The sequence below is a fragment of the Hyla sarda genome, chromosome 1 (assembly GCF_029499605.1).
Source record: "Hyla sarda isolate aHylSar1 chromosome 1, aHylSar1.hap1, whole genome shotgun sequence".
Classification (NCBI taxonomy): Eukaryota; Metazoa; Chordata; class Amphibia; order Anura; family Hylidae; genus Hyla; species Hyla sarda.
The window spans coordinates 230,597,397-230,622,785 of NC_079189.1; the positions used below are offsets into that span (position 1 = coordinate 230,597,397).

At 40.7% G+C, this 25,389-nt stretch overlaps 1 protein-coding gene across 2 annotated transcripts in view; it reads left to right on the plus strand.

Moving 5' to 3' along the window:
* RASGEF1B (RasGEF domain family member 1B) overlaps nt 1-25,389 on the plus strand; it is a 404,503-nt gene that overhangs the window by 23,722 nt on the left and 355,392 nt on the right. Inside the window, exons 1-2 of one of the 2 annotated variants that reach the window (XM_056568937.1) lie at nt 7,861-7,879; nt 21,931-21,978. Coding sequence is in view for 1 of the 2 variants with exons in the window: in XM_056568933.1 (XP_056424908.1) it covers nt 21,931-21,978 (48 nt within the window). In the remaining variant the exon portion in view is untranslated. Of the gene's footprint in view, nt 1-7,860; nt 7,880-21,930; nt 21,979-25,389 lie in introns of those variants that run through there. The other variant, XM_056568933.1, reaches the window with a different exon arrangement.

Below are 25,389 nucleotides of genomic sequence, written 5' to 3' on the forward strand. Positions count from 1 at the left end.
AATTAGGCACAGGGTGTGGCGGCATTGTTTCCCCCCCCCCCCATTTTTCTGTTTATACAAATCTCTCATATATACCAAAGGGACCACAGTGGTTTTGTTGTTCTGTAACATAGTGGTAGTATATTCCTCACCATATAATTTAATGGGCGCTGTCAGATATGAAAACTTTTTATATTTTGTACATCTTGGCAAAAAATTGTTTTTCTAATATACTTATTTAAAAAGTTCACATTTTATTAAAGAAAACTGTCTTTGAAAATTCCACCACTAGGGGTCCTAATACCACCTGGAACACTGATGAGTCCCACAGCAGCATGAGGGTGTCCAAGGGTCATGGACGGCTGATTGACAATGCTGCAGGAGTTACACAGCCTGCGCAACACTGCTGTAACACAGAGTTTTACCAAACATGTTCATCCAGCTGTTGCAAAACTACAACTCCAAGCATGTCTTGACAGTCAAAGGATGTCTGGGCATGCTGGGAGTTGTAGTTTTGAAAAATCTGTAGGCACACAGCTGAAGGCAACACTGCTGTAAAAAGAGTTATTCAAACACTGTACCTCCAACTATTACAAAACTACAAGTCCCAGCATTACAGGACTGGCAAAGGATGACATACATGAATGACATAGCAAGACATACACTCACTATATTTATTATGGTGGTAGAGTACAGGCAATCTCCAATAATCATTGTGTGTATGTGTGTGTATACAGCATAAATCCAGGGAGGAAAAGTTACAGTGCAGGGCTTCCATGCTCCTCCAAGAGCATTGAGTCAGCAGAGTGAGGGAGGGGGAGGAGTCATCACAGTGCAGGCAAGAGAAGGATATGCCCCCTCCCTTTGACAAGATGGAAAAGACAATAGCAGCTTTAATATGCTATATGCTATTTTTTGTGAAATATTGGTGAAAGCGACATAAAAATTACATGTACATGAAAAGAATGAGGTACTTCTATTTTCCCATCCCCCCCCCCTTTTCTTTTTTTTTTTTTTTACTGTGTTTCACATATTTAAGGTAGTGGTGAGCAGTGGGACTTAATATAGCAAAATTCATTGCAGATCACTTAGTGTGCTACTATTTTTTTTTATTTACCGCCATATTTTTCTATTCCCTGAGCACAGTTAAACAGAAAAAAAAAATATTTCCACTCCATTTGTCACAGGCAGCAGCAAAAGAGTAGCAAAGCAGATAGTTATGGTTGCTAATAGAAGATTTATGGTGGCTACATGTATAGCTGTGTAATAGCAAGCAATGTAAAACAGTAACTTTTCTGCCATCAAAGCTTGACAAATGATCCCAGTGCAAATACACAGTAGAATAACAACAGCGCAAAACATAGGTATATTTTTATAGCAAAAAATGATGTTTCTCTATGCATTCTAAAAGGGAAGCAAAGCCAGGGAGAAATGGGGAGAGCTATGATAGGTGTCATCCCACACCGCCGCATATTTTTTATTAATCCCCTACAGTAATATCAAAGCTCACGCCGGGTCCCGTGATTGGCTGCTTGGTCCCGGCCAATCACGGGACCCAGCAGGAAATGTGAAATTGTAGTAGGGGATAGAAAAACTTTGCAGAGCTTGTCTCCCATCCGCTAAAGCTGCACATCTCCTGCCTGCTACAAGAATACAACTCCCAGCATGCCCTCACTGCATGGACATGCTGGGAGTTGTAGTCATGCAACAGGTAGCAGACAGACGGGAGATGTGCAGTGTGGGTGGGAGACACGGGGGGGGGGGGGGAGTGTAAAGCAATGTCCCCACCTTTGCAAGGGTAGCGGGGAGAAAATATGACAGAGCCCAGGCTGCTGCAGAGTGATGCAGCCTGGGTTCCATAATAGGGTTGTAATATCATATTTCCCGCTGGAGTGGTGAACACGGCTGCCAGCGGGAAATATAAAATCTGCTCTCCAAAGTCATTTTGTAAGCCAGGACCGGGCTGGCTTACAGTTACGCTGTTTTGGAGGGCTTGCCACTTTTTGTGCGACTTTCACACTTGATAAATCCCTGACCACTGCAAAGTGAAAACTAAAATTTACTTTCGTAGGCTCTTTTGTAGCTTTTTGCTTCCAGCCAAGAGTCGCACAAAAATTTGCTTGGATGCTTATGCAACTTTTTGTGCAACTTTTGTATCCCTTGATAAATGGCCCCCTATAATGTTGAGATGAAAAAGAATGTAAAATGTAGAAAATATAATATTAGAAATAATATCATGTGGCAAGTTATAGAACCACTTCAAACTACTGTCTAGGATGTATAAGACTGCTGAAGTTTTGCATCGACTTGGATTGACTAACTCCAGGTCTTGTTGGAGATGTGGAGGAGACCTGGGCACTCGTACACATATCTGGTGGACTTGTCCCATCCTTAAACCCTTGTGGAAGGATGTTGAAGATATAATCAATTTATTATGCAACTGTTCCATATCCCTTTTCATGGCACTTATTGCACTTGCTTTACCTACACCCACGTTTAGGCCTTCTGTTAAATCTCTACCCACTGTGATGACCTGCTCTTGCAGACAGGTAATGGTTGCAGTATAGAGGCACGGAAACTGGACTTTTCAAATCAAAGTTCAGTGTTTTATTCACACTTGGCAAACAGCAAACAGTCTTAAATGCAGAACAAAGAAAAAGTAACAAAAGTCCACCTGCGTTCCATAGCTGTTTGTTCACACCTAAGTCCATGACATGCGGCATCAAAGAAGTCTTTTCCAAGCCTCCAGGCACTCTGCTCACCAGCTTCCACACTCCAAGATCTCAAAACTCAGCTCTCTGGCAGTGTGAGCTGCAACATGCAAATCCCCCTCAGCTGGTGGAGCAGCCTCCCTTTAAGTCCCACAAAAGGCGGCCTGGATTGTGGGGAATGGCCCCCACCCAACACTTGACCATTCCCAGTAAGAGCCGTCCTGGATTCGCTTCCCAGCCATACAACATTGTCAGTCTGCATCGCAGCACAGACACTGTACAATTATCGGCTCTTACTTCACCAAGGCCCGGAGCCCTTCCACAATGCCCTTCCCCTTCTCACACCACCCATATGTTAGCGGCAGCAAAAGCACTTATCCCTCAGCTATGGCGACAGACTGTCCCTCCTTCTAAGGCACAATGGTTTGAAAAACTGCACCAGATCTGCAGGATGGAAGAGCTAACTAGTTGGCAATCCCTTACACACGATAGATTTGTAGCCCTATGGGACCCATGCCTCTCATATAAGCGCCTTCAAATCACCCATTCTATTGCCACCTCCCCGCCCTGAGTTGCTGTATACTTTTTTCTTTGGGAATTATAAAGTCTCCTTTTACTCCTTCCACTCTCACCATCTCCCCTCCCCCCCCTCTTCACCGTTTTTTTTATCCATCTCCCAATCACTGCCCGGCCACCCCCCCCCCTCTATATTTCACAGAACCTGAAGGTCTTTCATATCATTCTACTGTCTGACTGTATAATTGTAAGACCGAAACCAAGTCCATTTGACTAACCGTGCTCTGTCGTTTTGTTTCTCTACGTTTTAGCACTTTATATTAATGAAAGGTGCCTCCTGATGTACACCAATTTGCTATCAAACATGTTACTGATTATATGCTAATTGATTGTACCGATATACGATTTTCTTGTATTAGAATGCATCTTTTGCTCGTGATATTTTGTTATCTTGTTGGTATTTCTATTTATTCTTTATAACTAATAAAAACAGATTGGTAAAAAAAAAAAAAAAAGAAATAATATCATGTGAGTGTATTTTGCAGGGTAAAATATCAATATATGGACTTGTGAGTAAAAAATCCCAGCAGAATAGTTTTGCTTTCGAAAGACTCAGAAGAGGGCATCCTAGTCATTAACCTCTTGTCTTCTAGTAAATGCTTGCATGGTTGAGAAGATTTGCCTCCAGCGTTTACCTTTTTTTTCCCTGACTTTTTGTCAGGTTTGATGAACAAGAATATTTCACCTTCATGCTAAAGAATAAAAAAATACACATTTAGTAAACAGGACTAAGGAGAGATACTGCTGTATGGCTTCTTTATTAAGTGGGTTAAAGACTAAGGCACTAAGTGAGGTAAAAGCAGGTGCTATGTTGCCCTGCCTGCTGTTTATTTTATTAAAATGTACAATAGAAGTTTTACCTCACCTGGTGCCTTGGACTTTGATCTACTGGATTCTGCTGAAATCTGGATTGCTCCAAGGGAAGTACATGTATTGTTGGTATTGGTGCTATGATGAATTCTATATTATTATTTAAAATGTGATATAGACATCTATGTTTATTCAATTTTATTGAAAATAATATACCTCAATAAAAAAGCTCTCAAAACATATACACACAGGTCGAAGTTAAAAGCCCAATGTAGCGCACAAACATGGATAATAGATTTATGAAGTATAATTCCTAAGTATGTAGGCATAATACAATACAGAAATTTAGGTGCACTACTGTGGTAGATGTAAACAATGACATTGGCTATCCCTCAACACTGATGTTAAAATAGAGACATTCGCCAGTGTATCGTTATATGAAGGACATACCAGAGCCCGCACACCAACGCCAAGGTTTCTCAAGTGGCACAGGACCTAACACTAACCTATCTGTGCGTAATAAGCAAAAACCAGGGGCCAGTGGGCAATTACAGCAGCATTAGGCCGACATGCAGCCTGCTCCCAGTTCTCTCCAGTGACATACAATGGGAGGAGGGAGACAGACTACAAGCCCCACTTAAGTTGGCTAATATGTTGCCAGCCTCACAGGTGGACCTTAATGCTTCCTTAATAGTGATCAAGGCACCTTAAATGTGGAGTTTACACACCTCCAAGTATAAGATTTAAACAACAACAAAGACGTGGTCTCAAATGGCTGGAGGTGCTGAACCCCAAATGCGGTTGTGCATATATACTGGGGGAGCAGATCCTGCCCTTGTAGTCTGTTGCTAAGGGTGATTCCCAGCATAAAAATGCATACAATGGAGGATGCCTGCAGCGGACTACAAGTGCCACAATAGAATCCTACACCAGATAAACGGTGTGGATGTGTAACAATTAGAATAATACAATACAAGAATATGGGTGCACTACTGTGGTAGATGTATACAATGACATTGGCTATCCCTCAACGCTGATGTTAAAATTGAGACATTCGCCAGTGTATCCTTAGATGAAGGACATACCTGAGCCCGCACACCAACGCCAAGGTTTCTCAGATGGCACGGGACCTAACACTAACCTATTATGTAGGCATAATGCCCTAAAAAAATTTAAGTAAGATGGCAGACATTTCCAGTAGAAATACATTTAATACAGTATGTAATAAAGCGCTAGTGCAATATATGCATATGTAGATTGTTCCCCAATAATTAATATAATGGGTTATAAAATACCAATATAATCCAAGCATTAATGGAGCAAAAACGTATACTGGGCATCCAGGAATCATAGTCTAACAATATTCACATAGGCATACACAAATATAAGCTTAAGCAGGTTTTCCAGGATTAGAAAAAAGCTGCTCCCCCCCCCCCAAACAACACTGCTGTCCACAGGTTATGTGTAGTACTGCAACTCAGTCCTGGTCACTTCAATGGAGTGGAGCTGCAATACCAGACACAACCTGTGGACAGTAGTGGTGCCATTTTTGTAAGAAAGAAGCATCATTTAAACTGATGTATTATGTGAAATTAACCATATTTACGAATACAAGTAGCTATCAGAAATCAATCATTTGTCCTACAAATATAGACTGGATGTCCTCTTGATATTTGCTCGTTGCCATGGGTGCGTTCTATATGCAATTTTCTCCTATGGTAAGGCATGAGTAGTTCTACTCACACAAAGGGAATATACAGCCAAATAGACTGCAACATATATAGCTGCCACACTGCACTTACCCTCTTCTGCCCGTTCTGCATCAGTTAACCCTTATACTCTCCACATGTTCTCTATAGTAGTGTACTGTGTAAATCATCCCCCAGCAAACAGTCATCTTGTCCAGTGCACTTTCACCATTATGTCATTGCATAGCATAAGGACTTAGTGTTGTGCTGTGATTGGCTAGGCAACTAAGGGGGTAAGTGCCTGTTTGTGTACTACTGGCAAACAGGTTAGTATTGGTCATACCCCTTGAAATAGAATGAATGATAAATAGTTGTGCTCCATGGTGGGGACTCTTAATGGCTAAATAACTGTAATGAGAGTACTAAATCACCTTATCGCCACTCTAAAAGTTACTTATTGCCTCTCTGAAAGTTACCAGGCAGGTTTTTTAAAATCTTTTAAAATAACAGGTATGCTTTAAGTAAGCTTTAGTGAATGATAGCACTCTATAACCCTAAGTGAAGCACCTATACATTTGTGACAAAATCGAATGTCACTGGCATAGCACTCAACCATATCATCAGCACTTAACTGCTTTCTTTACCTTTCAACCAGAATCAATGGGAACACCTACAACATTATAGGGGTCAATGAATCATGCCATTAATCTGGAAATGCTTCGTCTGATAAAATGTCGGGCAACAGACTGAATTACAGGTTAAATAGTCTAGGTTGCTGTTTCAATTTTTAACCCTACACCACATATTCTTTCATTTCATTTAGAAGGAACAGTTGTCGTACAATGCAGCTGTAAGTAATGATGCCGTGACTCAACAGAAGTTCAATGTATTCTTGATTTGTCAAGAAAAGCTGTTTATTTATTATAGGCAGAAGGCACATAACCTACGCACATTCAAGTTTAAATAGCCAAGTAAGCAAATGCCTGGGAACATATGTTTGAAGGTTAACTAGATCAATAAGCTACATTCCCTTCTTATATTAATGTCAGAAGCAGTGCGATGCAGAGCAAATGTGTCAAACACAAATACAGCTTGTGCTTAGTCAGAAAAAATAACTATTGATTGTGCATTTATTAGTGTCATTGTACATTATACCAGGCTTGTATGCATTTCTGTCTCCTCATTCCTTTGTGTCTCATGCCTCTCCCTCCTTTGTTTATGTGCCTCAAGATTCTAAACTTGATTTATACATAAGAACTACTGTAACTATACAAGTCTATTAATATACTGTATAGAACTTTTTTGATACCATGCCATCTTCTAAAATGTGATATATTATAGTCATTAATATACCATGCCAAATCCTCTCCCATAATTACTGTCTCGTAGACAATTTCTGCACCATAACCTATTTATTGAATGATCACTGCTCCAACACAAGTCTGTCCCGGGTATGACCTGGGTTCTAAAGTTACCAATGACTGCAAGGACCCATATCAGAAATGTAATGCTACCTATAGAAATAACAATACTCAGTATATACTCCTCCTTGTGGCTAATGCTATACTTCTGCTTAGCACTTGAGATGATGGAACAGACAGTCTAGGACAGACATTTCCATTGTGTAACTTGTAACTGTGGACGAGGAGGAACCCACTAACACCTGACTCAATGTCATATCATCGAACCAGTCAACCAATGTACAAGCACCATAAAATGCCCCAAAACCATGAAAGCCCTGTAAGACAGTGAGGACTTTTGCTTCCAGATACGGCTGCCGCAAATACAGCTGCTACCTGAACTGGTGTTGGTACTGCCACCAACATTCCCACTGGCCAAGGACATGACAGAGTCATGTCCAACACTAACCCCTGACTAGTGACGTTGCCTTGACGACGACGCACAGGGACGTTAATGCACAGGGACATCTTCTGCGTGCGGACGTCCCTGTGCATTGTTGTCAAGGCAACGTCACTAGGCCAGGGCTGGCCCGGAGTGGAGAAGAGGGCCTCCCGGTAAAAATGGATAGCCCGGAACGAATTACCCTCCCCACTGGACGGTCCCTGCAGCATAGATGCCCCAGACCAGCTCACCCTTCCTTCCCACCGAGGGGAGGTGAGTAGAAAACTAAAGGGGGGTCTGGATGATGACGAAGGCCGCAGTGGTCTTCAACCTGCGGCCCTCCAGATGTTTAAAAAATACAACTCCCAGCATGCCCGGACAGCCGATGGCTGTCCGGGCATGCTGGGAGTTATAGTTTTGCAACATCTGGAGGTCCGCAGGTTGAAGACCAATGCGACACCATGAAGATGATGACAGCGTGATGATGACGGGGGTGAAAATGACAGGGTGATGATGACGGGGGTGTTAATGATGGGGGTCTGGATGATGACAGGGGGGGATGATGTATTTCCCACCCTAGGCTTATAGTCGAGTCAATAACTTTTCCTGGGTTTTTGGGGGGAAATTAGGGGCCTCGGCTTATATTCAGGTCGGCTTATACTCGAGTATATACGGTAACAATGCTATATGTTAGATTAAAGCCAGAAAATACATTGGTCCAGATTTATCAAACTGTGTGAGAGAAAAAATAGAGTGATTTTCCCACAGGACCCAATCTTGTTTGCCCTTTATTCTTTGTTTGGCTTACATTCTGTTTGCATAGTTGCAACAGGATTGGTGTTTCAAAATAGGAAAAAAGAAATGGCTGTTGTAAACATTAAAAAGTAGAAAAAATTTTAAAAAATTATCCCTTTTTGGGAGTCGCAACATGATTGGGGTGCCAAAATAGTAATAAAAAAATAGTATTCAAAATAGGTATTAAAAAAGCCCAATAAATGTTACAAAAAGTAAGCAGAGATGCATATAGTACTGTGTATATTTCTGCTTGCTACAGTACTGTGCCTACAGGAGGATGGAGTCTGGCAACAGACAGGAGTTCTGTACATACATTCCATGGCGTGCTACATTGATAGCATAGCGCACTGCTGATGTGGTTAGCGGTGGCTACATCTACACATTAAAATAATAAAAATTAGCAGCATCATGGCTGTATAAATTAGTTTGCCCCCTATTATAGCAGTAGGGCTGTATAGTCTACACTGCCTTTGATCGCTTGTCAGTGATCAAAAGAATAGACAATTTGTTACTTATTTAATTTTACAAGCATGTTGTTTTTAAAGTAACCCAACACTTAAAGGGGTATTCCAGGAATCTTTTTTATTTGATTATGCTACAGGGGCTGTAAAGTTAATGTAGTTCATAATACAGTGCCTGTACCTGTGTGTGATGGTTTTCTCACGACTCTTCTGTGATTTTCACTCAAATATTTATTTTTAACAGCATACAAAATGACTGTTGTCTCAGATTTTTCCCAGCTTGCAATGCGGCCGAGACCTGACTCACTAATCAGCTGGGGACAGGGAGCCTGTCTGCTTCAGATGGTGGCGGGATCGCTTGTTGGGAGAGAGATCAATCTGAAACTAATGCAATAGCTGTAGGCACCTTGATTAAAAACCACAGGTCTTTTGATGGATGCAGCTCATTTATGTTTCATTGGGTGGGGTGGCTGATGTGTGGGAGGGAGGAAAATGGAATTGTGAGATTTGTAGTAAAAAAAAGAAAAGTCAAACAGGAAATACCAGTTCACAAAAAGCCAAATACAGTGCTATGGTAATCTCATGACATAGCCATTTAGCCTCAAAACAAGTGCAGATCCTTCCTAAGCATGTCCATTACTACCTGCCAGGTATGTACTAAAATCACCTTATGATGAATAACCCTTTTAAATGGCCACTTTCAGATACAAAAACTTTTGATATGTTGTAAAGCATGCAAAACCAATAGGAAAAACATGCAAAATTGAACATTTTCAGTATTTCATACTGAAAAAGCCAAACAACTGCCCTCCCCCTGCCTGCTTGGACACATGCTAGTCCTGCTGTGTCCATGCATCATAACCTATGTCATGGACACACTTCATTGATTGACAGCTGTGAGCGCAAGGGTCACAGCTGGAGGAACAATCCTCCCACTGTTAGCTTGTGTCCCGCTACTGTCAGTGAGGACAAGCTGGGAGTTGTAGTTTTGCTAATGCTAGGGGAGATGTGAGCAGACAGCATACTTAGGGAGGGGGGCGGAGACCTGCACAGTGAGGCCACACCCCCTCCATTTGAGAGGAATTCAGACTAATGAGCTAAATTAAAAGTGTAATAAAAAAAAATTATAAAGGTGCTAGACACATAAAAATTAGATGTACATGGTCAGGATTACGTACTGAGTGATAAATAAAAAAAAATGTTGGATCTGACGGGTACAGTTTAATTCTACATTTGCTCATGGGAATAGACTACTCATATTTTGCATTGACTTTTTACTTGGAAACTTATGAATTTTAATGAGTACTTATTGCAGTGATGTAGAGCAAACAAGTGAAAGTCTGTCTTTATTATAGAGATCATAAGTCTTCTATTAAATGAACTGACAGGCTGGAATTAAACATAATCCTATTGAATGAGATGTGAAAATGCTAACTCTTTTGAGTGAATCATCTCCAATGGAGTAATTTCACAGAAAAATATGACAAAAAAATATTAAGCCTCAAATAGAATTTTATAACAAAAAAACTAATCCTCAATATGCTAACTTATAATAACAGAAATTTCTAAGAAGGACACTATGATGACAATAAATGGAAGGCCTTTACATTTGCGATTTTTACAATAACGCGTCAAAAGTGTAAACATTATTTTTGGTTGCGGTGCTGGGAACCGCACGATCATTAGCGCATGATTCTCTCCACATCTTTCAGCGATATACTTCCTTCCTTCACTGGACAGCCCCATAGATTTATAATGTGACCACAGTACAGAAATTTGCTGCAAGCCAAAGAGTGAAGCATACTACACCTGAAGACACATGGTACTTTTCATATATTTGTGCTAAGGACCCCCGGGCCTATTTACCCCTAACTATAAAGCAGCTTGAGTTGTGCCATAACTCCTGCGAAAGATAATGCCTTAAAGTGGGCATACCCTGGGAAAAAAGAAATGAAAAGAAATCATAGATGGTTGGATGGCTGGGTGGGAGGTAGAAACCACGGAATACATATACAGTATATATTAATATTTTTTTTTTTATTGAAGTAGTCTTGGGGTAGTTTAACCCCTTAAGGACACATCTTTGCAAACAGCGATGTACATTTACGACGCTGCTATGAATCGATCAACAAGTCACATATAAAAAAATCACAAATAAAAAGCGATCAAAAAGTCACATATACGCAAAAGTGGTACTAATAAAAACTACAGATCATGGCGCAAAAAATTAGCCCTCACATATTCCTGTATACAGAAAAATGAAAAAGTTAAAGGTGATCAAAATAGGGCAATTTTAAAGGGGTATTCCAGGAATTGTTTTTATTTGACTATGCTACAGGGGCTGTAAAGTTAGTGTAGTTCCTAATATAGTGTTTGTACCTGTGCTTCATGGTGGTCTCGCAATTCTTACGGGATCTTTGCTCTGGATGTTCATTTTTAACAGCATACATAATGACTCCTGTCTCAGGTATTCCCAGGATGCAGTGCTGCCGAGACACATCCTCACTAGCCAGGTGATGACAGGGAGCCTGCTCTGCTTCAATGGGTGGAGCGATCACAGGGAATTTGCAACAGCTGGAGGCACCCTGGTTAGAAACCACTGGTCTTTTGCATGGAATTCAGCTTGTTTGTTGTTTAATGGGTGGGGTGGCCAATGTGTGGGAGGGAGTAAAGTGTAATTATGGGATTTGTAGTAAAAGAAAAAACTCCAACAGGAGAAAGCCAGTTCACAAAAGAAAGCCACGGCTTTATGGTAATCTCACAACATAGCCATTTAGCCCCAAGACAAGCGCAGATCCTTCCTAAGCATGTCCAATACTGTCTGCCAGGTACGTACTAAAATCACCTTATGGTGGATAACCCCTTTAAAGGAAATCTGTCACCAGTGTCACCTGCACTAACTTGTCGGTATTGAGTTCTGGATTTTAGAAGGTGAGGAGGAAAAAACAAAAAACACAAAAATAAAATTGGCCTGGTCCTTAACCCCTTAAGGATGCAGGGCATACCTGCACGTCCTGCACCCGCTCCCGCGATATAACGCGGGGTCACGTGGTGACCCTGTCTCATATCAGGTCAGTCCCTGCAGCTAACGGTAGCCAGGACCCGTGGCTAATAGCGGATGGCGATTGCGGTGAAGTGCGCTATTAACCCTTTAGATGCGGCGATCAAAGTTGATCGCAATGTCTAAAGTAAAGAAAAAGTATTCTGGGCTGCTCAGTCAAGCTGATCGGGACCCCCGCGCTGAAACCGCAGTGTCCTGATAAGCTTGGACGCACCAGGAGGGTCCCTTACCTGCCTCCTGTGCGTCTGATCGGCGATTGATTGCTCCAAGCCTAAGATCCAGGCTTGAGCAAACGTCCACCGATAACATTGATCGATGCAATGCTATTGCATAGCAGTGATCAGTGCTGGCAATCAATGTACTGCATGTTATTGCCCCCTATGGGGGCTATAACATTGCAAAAAAAAGTGTAAAAAAAAGAGTTAATAAATGTGATTTAATAGCGGTAATCTGCTGCTATAAGCAGACACACTGCAATTTGCGAGTTGCCGCTCACATGCACAGTATACTCGCACACATCGTGTCTGCTCTCGGCCTAGCTCAGGGAGCATGAGGAAAGGCTGCGATGCGTGCGAGTATACTGCGCCAGCGACTCGTACATCGCTGCGTGTCTGCTCCTAGCGGCGGATTGCCGCTATGAGCAGGCACAGATAGAGGCAACACTATAGATTAAGATCCGTCCGTGTGGATTTTGCTGCGGATTTTGAAGCAGATTTTCAGCTGCTTGTTTTCTACAGCTTTTTTTCTGATGCTTTTTTTTTTTTTGCTGATAAGTCTATGATAAAAAAAATTAAGAAAATAAGCAGCTGAAAATAAAAAACAGCAGATCAGCTGCAGAAAATCTGCACAAAAAATGCTTGTGTGAACTAGCCCTAAGGTTATGTTCACATGACAGAATGTCTGCACAGAGAGTGTGGACGTTCCGGACATTACGGGGTGCCAGCATAATCTGCCAGCGCTAGGAATGCGTCGTCTTGTAGATGGCTATGCGTTCCATGTGGACTCCTCACAAAGTATGAACGTGTTCATTCTTTGTGCTGACACGGAAAATGAAATTTCCGTGTCTGAAACATCTGGCATGGAAATTCCGCTGTGTGTACAGTGCAACAGAATCCTGTCAAACTCATTGGGACTTTGCTGCAGTGGAATGCGGAATCTTACACGGAAATTCAGAGGTGTAAACATGGCCTAGGGGTACATTCACTCATGTATTTTCTGCTTCAGATATACTGCGGAATTGCTGTAGCAGATTTTGGTACCCATTGAAGTCAATGGACAGCAAAATCTGCAGCAGCAAATCTGCTGTAAAAATATGCTCGTGTGAATGTACCCTAAGGGCTCGTTCACACAAGTGGATTTATTTGCGGGTTTCCCGCTGCGTGTTAGAAAGGGGGCGGGCTCTCCGCGGCTGTCCACAGCAAATTTTCCACTGCGGAAAATCCGCCACAGGCTCTATTGACTTCAAATAAATCCGCTTGTGTGAACCAGCCCTAAAACTTATTTAGACATAGAACTTTCCATCGTCTTACACTTTCATATCAGAATAGACTATTCACCATGGCAACCTAATTTAATATATTGTAAATGAAAATATGAGATAAACTATTTCTTTTAAGATTTTCACTAGCAGGAGATTTGAATCACATTTTATATAAGGATGTTTGCAGTTTTAAATTAACTGATCAAAATGAAATGTTAAAGATACTAGTTTGACTTTAATTGGCAATGACACAAAAAGCTATTTGTGAATATGGGTTAAATAAGAAAATGACTGGCAGATTATGTAATGGGGTATAAAACCACAGAATATAATGAATGAGATCCAGAACAACTCAGGTATTCAGCTACTAAACTGGACATAGTCTATCACTCCACAGCCCACCTTGGCTGTTGTAAATGGCATTGCATGACTATATAGTCTTTTCCAACTTCTGCAGCATCCCACCTCCTGCTACAGAGATTTAATTTAATCGAGAATCTAATTTGTTACTATGGGCGAGTGACAATGTCACTTTCTGTCTACACTACATTTTATACACTGAACTTATAGTAAAGGCTTAAAGAGGTTATTCTTTAAAAGAAAAACAGAGCTAATTTCTTCCAAAAACCTGTCTGTCTCCTGGTTGGGTGTGGTTCTGCAGCTCAGTTCCATTGAAGTGAATGGAGCCAAGTTGTAATACCACACACAACCTGGGGACAGATTTGGAGCTGTTTTTGAAAGAAATTAGCTCTGTTTTTCTATTCCTGCATAACCCCCTTAATGACAGTTCTGGATTGCTATCACATCCAGACTATGCTTTCTAATAAAATGGGAATGTTATGGTGATAAAGTTTGCAATATTGCAACAGAACTTATTAAGTGTATTAAAAGGATATTTCAGTTTATAAAAATGTTTCTCAGTGTTTCCATTTATGTTGTGTCATATAACATAATGTTATGTTATGTTACCAAAAGAATAATTTTTGCTAGTAGGTGGCCGATAGATACACTCTTTGTAGAAAAGTATGGACCTCAGAGAAGTCAGGTGTTTCATTCAGTCCCATTGCCCACAGGTGTATAAAGTCCACCACCTATTTCTGCTGTCCATTTGTTACAGAAGGGGTCATTCTAATGGACTCATTTGCTGTCATTTACTATTACAAACCCGACATGGTTTGTCGGGTTGTGCACCAGATCATTGCGCCAGAAATTCTGTTTTCGCCAGAATTTGCAGCAGAATTGAAAAGATCCCAAATAAATCTCCATTTTGGTAAGAAAACCCGGAAAAGGGGCGTGACCATCGGGGTAAGGGGCATGGTCGCCGTAAAGGGGCATGTTCCCGACATTTTCACAAAATACCAACATATTTATTAAGGTTTCCACAGAAAATGTGGTGGATTTCAGCTGAGGAAAACCCTACAGATCAGAGCATGTGTAAAAAAAAAGGAAAATGTAGGGATAGTGGAAAATGTAAGGAAACCTTAGTAAATACTGTGGAAAATAAATAGTAGGGAGTTAAAACCCACTAAGAAACCTACACTTCACTCTTAGTAAATAAGGGCCATTGTATTTTAGTGTGGTATTGTAATAGGATGTCACCACTGCATCAAGTCACTTCATAAAAGTTCTTTGCTACTAGACCTATAGAATGTGTGAGTCTTATTATTAGGAAGTGGAAGAGGTTAGGAACCACAGAAGTGACAGACCGTGTAAGGTTACAGAATGGGTTTACAGCGTTCTAAGGCAAATAACACAAAATTGTCTCCAAACTTCTGCCAAGTCAATAGTTGCATAGTGTAAAACTTCATTTGACATTAAAAGCAGTAAAAAAACAAAACAAAAACAAAATGTGCATACATCACATTGCCTCTCAGCCAATCACCGGCCACAGGAGTGTCCCAACTCAGTCATTGATATTCTGAGTGGGAGTTGACTCAGCCCCAGCACCAGGAAGTGAAGCACAGAAACTGGGAGCTGTTATACTGGAAGCCCCAGAGACCAAATGAGAGGTAAGTATTGTTTTTTTTTTGGTAGGCAGTCTGGCCATGTTTTTAGAAGAACCCTTTTTGCCAGAACAACCCATTTAACTATTAGTACATTTCAAACTATGCAACAGTTGGATAAATCTTTACATGCCCCTGGCAGATACATTACAATACATTTAAGCTGAATGCTTTACAGCAGTTTGCAACATGTAGTTAAACTGTCCAATCAAACATTTTAAGTAGCATGTATGACAAGCGCTATATGAATGTCTTACCCTCTCTATTTTAATTGTCTAACTGTATTGTCTAACAACATTTTGCATAATAGCTGCCTTTGAGAAGCAGCATGTGCAAACTTTTATGATCCTATAATACAAATAATGGCATCAAACCGCTATTTATATTTCTTCTAAATGGTTTTATAACATAAGCAGTATGCAGCCAGCATGGCAAATGTAAAGTTGAAAGTACATGTTACTGGTACATGCTTATTTACTGAAAGACAATATTCTGGCTCTAGCATATATCATTTACATAGTTTTCAAAATGGCACAGGATCAAGGCGGTAACTGTATTTCATTTGAATTCAAAGATTTATCTTTTGGCAAAGCAGAGATTACATAGGTTTTTTGTATCGATCAATTTAAGATGCCCTCTTGGCATCACAGTGCCAGTCATTAGTTGTAGTAAAAAATAAAAAAAACACCTTGTGTCTATCTTGAAAAAGGAGACTTGTAGACAAGTAGTGATCTTGGTAATCAGCTCTCGTTTGCTGAGCCTTCACAAATCATGGTTCATTCGGGCAGCCATTTAAATTCATCCTTATCAGCCACGCATCCTGTTTATATAGAGAAATGGGTGGACGATAACAGCAATTTTATTGGCTTGTCCGTTGATTGATGGCACATCAGGAACAACCATTTCAAGGACCACTCCTTCAGCGGTTACTAAGTCTGCATAAAATGGACTTAAATGGCCATTGTTAGATTAAAAAACTTTTCATATGTTGTACATCTTGGCAAAACATTATCCTTTCTAATATACTTTATATGGAAATTGTATATCCTTTTTAATAGAAATCATGGCTTATAATATGATGGCTTTGTCCAAGCTGAAGCACAGGCATGGACAAAGTCCAGTAAGTGAGGGTGGGCTAGCAGTACTCTGTCTGATGGGACAGGAGAGAGATTAGACACACATGCATAGGGCGCAACTCCAGCTGACACGCCGGCAACAGAAATTTAGGTGAGTATACACATGAATGTTATGACTCACTGTTTAGTAGAAAGTTTCTTTCAGGTTTATTCAAGTGTATTCAGGTATTTCAGTGAGTCATAACATTCATGTGTATACTCACCTAAATTTCTGTTGCCGGCGTGTCAGCTGGAGTTGCGCCCTATACATGTGTGTCTAATCATGAACTATTGAACAGAGAGGCTGGAGCTCTGTCGTATAGGCTTGTATATACACTCTACACATTGAGATAACTCGGTTATTATCGTGCATACTGGGACAGGAGAGAGCACAGAGGAGTACTATCAGACATGAGAGAGCACAAAGGAGTGCTATCAGACAGGAGAGAGCACAGAAGAGTACTATCAGACAGGAGAGAGCACAGAGGAGTGCTATCAGACAGGAGAGAGCACAGGTGAGTCCTATCAGACAGGAGAGAGCACAGAGGAGTGCTATCAGACAGGAGAGGGAGCACAGAGGAGTACTATCAGACAGGAGAGAGCATAGAGGAGTCCTATCAGTCAGGAGAGAGCACAGAGGAGAGCTGTCAGACAGGAGAGAGAACAGAGGAGTCCTATCAGACAGGAGTAGAGCACAGGGGAGTACTATCAGACAGGAGATAGCATAGCAGAGTCTTATCAGACAGGAGAGAGCACAGCAGAGTCCTATCAGACAGGAGAGAGCACAGAGGGTCCTATCAGACAGGAGAGAGCAAAAAGGAGAACTATCAGACAGGAGAGAGCACAGAGGAATGCTATCAAACAGGAGAGAGCACAGAGGAGTGCTATCTGACAGGAGAGGGAGCACAGAGGAGGCCTATCAGACAGGAGAGAGCACAGAGGAGTCCTATCAGACAGGAGAGGGAGCACAGAGGAGTACTATCAGACAGGAGAGAGCATAGAGGAGTCCTATCAGTCAGGAGAGAGCGCAGAGGAGTGCTGTCAGACAGGAGAGAGAACAGAGGAGTCCTATGAGACAGGAGAGAGCACAGAGGAGTCCTATCAGACAGGAGAGAGCACAGAGGAATGCTATCAGACAGGAGAGAGCACAGCGGAGTCCTATCAGACAGGAGAGAGCACAGAGGGTCCTATCAGACAGGAGATAGCACAGAGGAGTCCTATCAGACAGGAGAGAGCAAAGAGGAGTACTATCAGACAGGAGAGAGCACAGATGAATGCTATCAGACAGGAGAGAGCACAGAGGAGTCTTATCAGACAGGAGAGAGCACAGAGGAATGCTATCAGACAGGAGGGAGCACAGAGGAGTACTATCAGACAGGAGAGAGCACAGAGGAGTGCTATCAGACAGGAGAGAGCACAGAGGAGTCCTATCAGACAGGAGAGAGCACAGAGGAGTGCTATCAGACAGGAAAGAGCACAGAGGAGTGCTATCAGACAGGAGAAAGCACAGAGGAGTACTATCAGACAGGGGAGAGCACAGAGGAGTGCTATCAGACACGAGAGAGTGCACAGAGGAGTGCTATCAGATAGGAAAGATCACAGAGGAGTACTTTAAGACGGGAGAGATCACAGAGGAGTGCTATCAGACAGGAGACAGCACAGAGGAGTGCTATCAGATAGGAGAGAGCACAGAGGAGTACTATCAGACAGGATAGAGCACAGAGGAGTACTATCAGACAGGAGAGAGCACAGAGGAGTACTTCAAGACAGGAGAGATCCCAGAGGAGTACTATCAGACAGGAGACAGCACAGAGGAGTGCTATCAGACAGGAGAGAGCATAGAGGAAGCTATCAGACCGGAGAGATCAGAGGAGTACTATCAGACAGGAGAGAGCACAGAGAAATGCTAGCAGAAAGGAAAGAGCACAGAGGAGTCCTATCAGAAAGGAGACAGCACAGAGGAGTGCTATCAGACAGGAGACAGCACAGAGAAGTGCTATCAGACAGGAGAGAGCACAGAGGAGTGCTATCAGACAGGAAAGAGCACAGACTAGTCCTATCAGACAGGAGACAGCACAGAGGAGTACTATCAGACAGGAGAGAGCACAGGTGAATGCTATCAGACAGGATAGAGCACAGAGGAGTACTATCAGACAGGAGAGAGCACAGAGGAGTGCTATCAGACAGGAGAGAGCACAGAGGAGTACTATCAGACAGGACAGAGCACAGAGGAGTGCTATCAGACAGGAGAGAGCACAGAGGAGTGCTATCAGACAGGAGAGAGCACAAAGGAGTATTATCAGACAGGAGAGAGCACAGAGGAGTGCTATCAGACAGGAGAGAGCACAGAAGAGTGCTATCAGACAGGAGAGAGCACAGAGGAGTGCTATCAGACAGGAGAGAGCACATAGGAGTATTTTAAGAAGGGAGAGATCACAGAGGAGTACTATCAGACAGGAGACAGCACAGAGGAGTGCTATCAGACAGTAGAGAGCACAGAGGAGTGCTAGCCCACTCTCACTTACCGGACTTTGTCCATGCCTGTGCTTTAGCTTGGACAAAGCCATGATTTTATAAGTCATGATTTTGTAAAAAGGAAATAACATTTTCTTATAAAGTATATTAGAAAGTTTAATGTTTTGCCAAGATGTACAAAATCTAAAAAGTTTTTGTATCTGACAGTGCCCATTTAACCTGTGGGGGACAGAGGGCGTACCTTCGCCTACTCCCTTTCTATAACATGGGGCCACGCCGGGAACTGTGGCTAATAGCGCGCGGCACTGATCGCGGTGCCCCGCGCTATTAACCCTTTAGACGCGGCGTTCAAAGTTGAACGCCGCATCTAAAGTGAAAGTAAAACATTGCCGGTTAGCTCAGGGGGCTATTCGTGATCGCTGCAATGAAATTGCGGTATACCGAACAGCTTACAGGACAGCAGGAGGGTACCTACCTTCCTCTTCGCTGTCCGATCGCCGAATGACTGCTCGGTGCCTGAGATCCAGGCATGAGCAGTCAAGCGGCAAAATCATTGATCAATGGTTTCCTATGAGAAACCATTGATCAATGTAAAAGATCAGTGTGTGCAGTGTTATAGCCCCCTATGGGAGCTATGACACTTCAAAAAAAAAAAAAAGTGGGAAAAAAAGTGAATAAAGATCATTTAACCCCTTCCCTAATAAAAGTTTAAATCATCCCACTTTTCCCATAAAAAAAAACTGTGTAAATAAAAACAAAAATAAACATATGTGGTATTGCCAATTGCGGAAATGTCTGAATTATAAAAATATCTAGGTAATTAAACCGCACAGTCAATGGCGTACACGCAACACATTTCCAAAGTCCAAAATAGCGTATTTTTGGTCACTTTTTAAATCATGAAAAAATTTATAAAAAGTGATCAAAATGTCTGATCAATACATGAATTGTACCACTAAAAACTTCAGATCATGGTGCAACTTCAGATCATACCGCCCCCTACGTGAAAAAAAAAAGTTATAGGGGTCAGAAGATGACAATTTTAAACGTATACATTTTCCTGCATGTAGTTATGATTTTTTCCAGAAGTACGACAAAATCAAACCTATATAAGTAGGGTATCATTTTAACCGTATCGACCTACAGAATAAAGATAAGTTGTCAATTTTACCGAAAAATGTACTATGTAGAAACGGAAGCCCCCAAAATTTACTAAATTTCATTTTTTCTTCAATTTTGTCGCGCAATGAATTTTTTGTTCTGTTTCGCCGTAGATTTTTGGGTAAAATGACTGATGTCACTGCAAAGTAGAATTGTTGCGACAAAAAATAAGCCATCATATGGATTTTTAGGTGCAAAATTGAAACAGTTATGATTTTTAAAATGTAAGGAGGAAAAAACGAAAGTGCAAAAATGGGAAAACCCTCTGTCCCCAAGGTGTTAAGGCCATATGTACCATAACAACAGACCATGCATCTGCTTGCAAATAGGAAGCCCAGTCAAAGTTGTGCTATCGCTTTCACTATTCAGTGGAAAGAACCTGTGCTCTTCAAATACACAACATTGTTATCAAACAAAAGAAGGGGATAATTTGTCCCAGGAATCACAGAAAGGTTGTGGAGGGGTAAACATCTTTCCTGGGTGGCAATCCTTGCACAATAATGGGCATCTATTTAAAAATTTGCTATGGAGACACCACTCTTTCTGGTATGCCAAAGACCTTGACCTTAAACCAACAAAACAATTCTGACATGATCCGTATCATTTAGTGTAATCATGTTTGGTATTTATTTATTTTTTTCTGATGAAAAGCTAGCAAAGATTACCAACACAGTGAAATAGGAAGCTGAAGGGGAATCATTAAAAAAAAACTAATATTCTTTCCATGGTACCATTGTTTTAGAAGGAAAAGCAATGTTCAGTGCCATTATTTGCTTTTTTTTAGATTGCTAAAACTGTTTATGCATGATGTTTATATTTGCTTTATGAAGACCAGTGTAAAAGTCAAAGAAGGTCAACTTTTAATATACCTTTATCTAGGATTGTGGTCTCCAAACTGTGTCCAGCATGCCAATGGCTGTCCGAGCAAGCTGGGAGTTGTAGTGTTGTAACAGCTGAAGGGCCACAGTTTGGAGACCACTAATCGAGGAGAACAATATAAAATGTTATGGTACATTCAGACTTAAATTGATTTTATTTACTGATTTTGTTTTTTATTTCATTTTTAGTACATTATTATAAGGGGGCAGCTGTCTTGCCTAGTCTGCTTTTAATAGCATCTAGAGATATGCATTACAGTAACCCCCTATGGGGATTTGCACAATGGATTGAGAGGATCCTATTTATTTCTATGGGGGAGTTTTCTAGGCATGCTCTGTGACCTTTTTTTTTTTTTAATACAGCACAACTATTGTGCCCCTGCAGCAGAGTTATGTTTATTTGACAAGCTTGCGAGACTTGCTTAGCAACAAAATGAAAACCGCATTGGAATCAGGACACAATGGGCTAATATATATATAGATAGATAGATATAGATATATATAATATAAAATACTATAAAAACTTTAGGAGTAGGGTCACATGTGACATATTTTGCAGCGTATTTGCTGCTGCATACTTTTCTACCCATCAAAGTCAAAGGGTAGCAAAATCAGCTGCAGAAAATATGCAGCAAAATATGGCACACGTGACCCAAACCTAAGGGTCACAGCAGCATAGGCTTGATGGATGTCTGTTCCAGTTGATCTTAGCCGAAGCTGTGGCAATACATATTTACTTTATACCAATTGGTGATTACATATTATAAAAATTCATTACGGTTTAATAAGTGGGTTTTATATGAATTTAGCATTAGCTTCTTGATAGCTTCATGTATAAATCTCAACAAACTCTATTTGTCTGATGTCAACAAATATTATTTCTTTTCCCAACCAGATAAAAAGTCAGTCCCGTATTACCCTGAATCAAAGCACCAAGAGAAAGGTATGAGAAGCTCTCTGTTTACATATAAGTACAAAGATTGATGGTGAATTTATACTGTTTTTATTACACATGAGCTACTGTAGTTTTTCAAAAGTTCAGTTCAGCAAGTTTGCCCAGTTCTGGTAAAAAGTTTGGAACAAATAGGTTTGAGTTGAATCATGACCTCAGCAATAATCCTCCCCCATGCGTGTGATCAGCTATTGATCCCCTATCCTGTTAACTTAGGAAATAAGTAAATTTTGGCTGGAGTTTTCCTTTAAGGTCAAAATGGGCTGTATCCTTAAGGGGGTAAAGGGGAACTACAGTACTAGACATTGTATCCCCTATCCCCAGGGGTCTGACCCCCTACGATCTCCAGCCTGGCACTCAGTGTTCTGAACATTTACGTTCAGAACGCCAGCTGTGTTAGGCTACGGAGCAGCCGTGGTCCACTCACCCCCTCCATTCATGTCTATCAGAGAGACGGAGATACAGCGTTCGTGCATCTCCGGATTTCCCATAGAGATGTGTGGAGGGGACGTGTTGACCACAGCTTCAGGCAGTGGTCGACAGTAATCTGACACGGAGTGGCGATTGCTCCTGGCATGTGAATTAACAGGGTGCCAGGCAGGAGATCCCATGGGTCACCCTCCCCTCTGCGATTAGACACTTATCAGACATGAAATAAAAAAAGCACAAACGGATGCGCTCCGTAGTGTAACACCAAAGGTGAGTTGGTAACGCTAAGTCTGAATTGCGCTTACCACATGAGGTTGTACTCCAACCAAGTACAACAATGGAACAGGGTGTATCATCAAAGGGTCTCTGCAGCTTCGTCCCGCTGAAATAGAATCACGATAAAAACAAGCAATCTCCAGGTAGCAGAGCGGGATCAATGGAAGCGCTGAGACCAGATAAGAAGTTAAAAGGATTTATTTCCCATAATGCAACGCGTTTCACGGTCACCCGCTTCCTCAGGCAGAGATGCCCGAGGAAGCGGATGACCGTGAAACGCGTTGCATTATGGGAAATAAATCCTTTTAACTTCTTATCTGGTCTCAGTGCTTCCATTGATCCCGCTTTGCTACCTGGAGATTGCTTGTTTTTATCGTGACTTATCAGACATGACTAGTACCAGAGTTCCTCTTTAAGAAACTGTTGCTTTCCCCACCCACCTGAATTTCCTTTTCTGGTCAACTTTCCAGGTGTAAATAGATGCTTCTATATTGGGGCCTATTGCTTTAACAAGGGATGTATTTCCTCTAAAAAAAAATTCCACTAAAATCTGCAAATTCTCTTATGACCTCTTTTTCACCCCATGCTCCCCGATGTATTTCTAGCCATATAACAGAAGTAATTTCTGGACATAACCTAAATGGTTTTATGTGACTCATTGCTATCTATTGGTATCCAGTATATTTGCATTGGGTTTTATATTGAGAAATATAGCAAGTAAAACAACTAAATCTAAAAAGAAAGGAGGTGCTCAGAAAATATGAGAAAAACGATCCAATGAGCTTGAATTAGGAGGACAAGATCCTGATCAAATTAATCTTTTTTGGTGGTATGTTAGGGCTCTTTTTATTATTTCATGTTACAGAAATGTATATTCACTTTTATATGTTTTATATTCACTTTGATATGTTTAAAAACATATATTTAAAAAAAAAAAAATTGGTCATCTTTCTGTTTCCTACAAAACAATAGCATTTTATTTATAAAAAATTACACTTTAAAGACTTGTCTACTAAACCTCTAATTTAAAATGAGCTAATGACATAAGACAGTATTATTTCTAATACAGAAATGGTATTTTTTCTAAAACATTTTTTATTTTTATTAAAAATAAATAAATAAATACAACATGGTTTATACAAAGTAACATTAGTATGATATAGAGTATCTGTGATCAATTGAACAAATGTCTGGTACCCTAATTTCTAATAGCAGTTTCTTTACTTCCTAAGACCATCTTCCACATAACACACTTTTGAAATATCATATACATTTTTAATATTCATTAATAATAAGAGAAATAATATCTAGTCTGTATGTATATGCATGAGGAAGAAGATCCATGGATTATCAAGAAATGTGCATACTACTTGACTTTCCATGCTTTTACATGAATTTTTTTTTACTTATTCGAAATCTCTTAAGATCTTACATGTAAGGTAAGTATAAATATCAATCATTTGTTTGTATAAGTTTTTTATTGTCTTGCCATATATGAAGTTTTTGGGATATGTTTAGAAAAAATTGGACAAATTAAAGTAGGTTGACAAAGTAGGTTATCATACTGATGAGGTTTCTGCTGGTCCAAGTGGTCTTTTAAGCATGCCAGTTGGGTACACTGAGGAGGAGGTGGGTGCACAAGCAGGAGTGTATGTGACTGTGGAGGAGCAGGCTTCCCGAATGTAGACAGCATGCAAATATGGATTCCCCAGATGTCTTTAAAGTCGTGCCTGAAGTGGAATACATCACACCAGAAGACACGTCAGAGTGTATTATAAGTGATCAGGAATACCGAAAATCTTGCTTTTCAAGAAGTTAACTTTTATTACAGAATAAAGCAACAGGAGTAATAGTAAGCTTTCACAGCTAAGTTGTAAGATAATAAATAGAAAATTAGGAAATAAAATTTGCCTTGCCTTTTTTGATTCCTCTTCCTCCAGGAAAGATTTTTGAAATTACAAAAACATTTTTGTGCATTCTTTTTATTCGACACCCTTGAAGTTTTATGTGTTATTTCCCAGAGAAACTTATCTGAATCAAAACCCACTTCTAAGGCCTCATTCCTTATTGAAAATCTTTGTCAATTTAGGACAGCAAGCATATTTTTTAAGGTTTTTGATGTTATAGGCCCAGCATCATAATATTTACGAACCAGTGGCCTTGACGTCATTGTAGTATGGGAAATGTGAAAAGTGCAGTACAGAAACTGGTAAAAAATAGTTTCAGCTATGTAAAACAAAAGGCCCAACATTTTGCATCAATAACAAACAAGTTGATCATTTAAAATGATGTTCTCATCTCTCAGTCATGACTATGCACTCGGCTAGAAGAGTGGCAAGAAAAAAATACTTGGCTGGAGAATGTTTATAAGATGGAAAAACCCACAGATGAAACACAATGCTTTTAAACTAGGATGTTCAGATCAATTCCAGACCAAATGGTACAAAGCTTGACAGAAAGATTTTCCGAAAATAAGCAATTGGTCATAGATTCCCACTCCTCGGATTAGCTTTTTAGAAAAGTAGTGGGGGAGGGGAGTGGGGGGGGGGGGGAGGGGAGGGTGTTGGGCAAAAATTCTCAGGTGCTAAAAGTAGATGGTTTTGCCAGCTTATTTACAAGTCTTACTGGATGTCTTTCTGAAGATAAGAAAAAGTAGGTAAAAAGAATGCTTGTTGATGAAAAAGAGGATAATGTCAA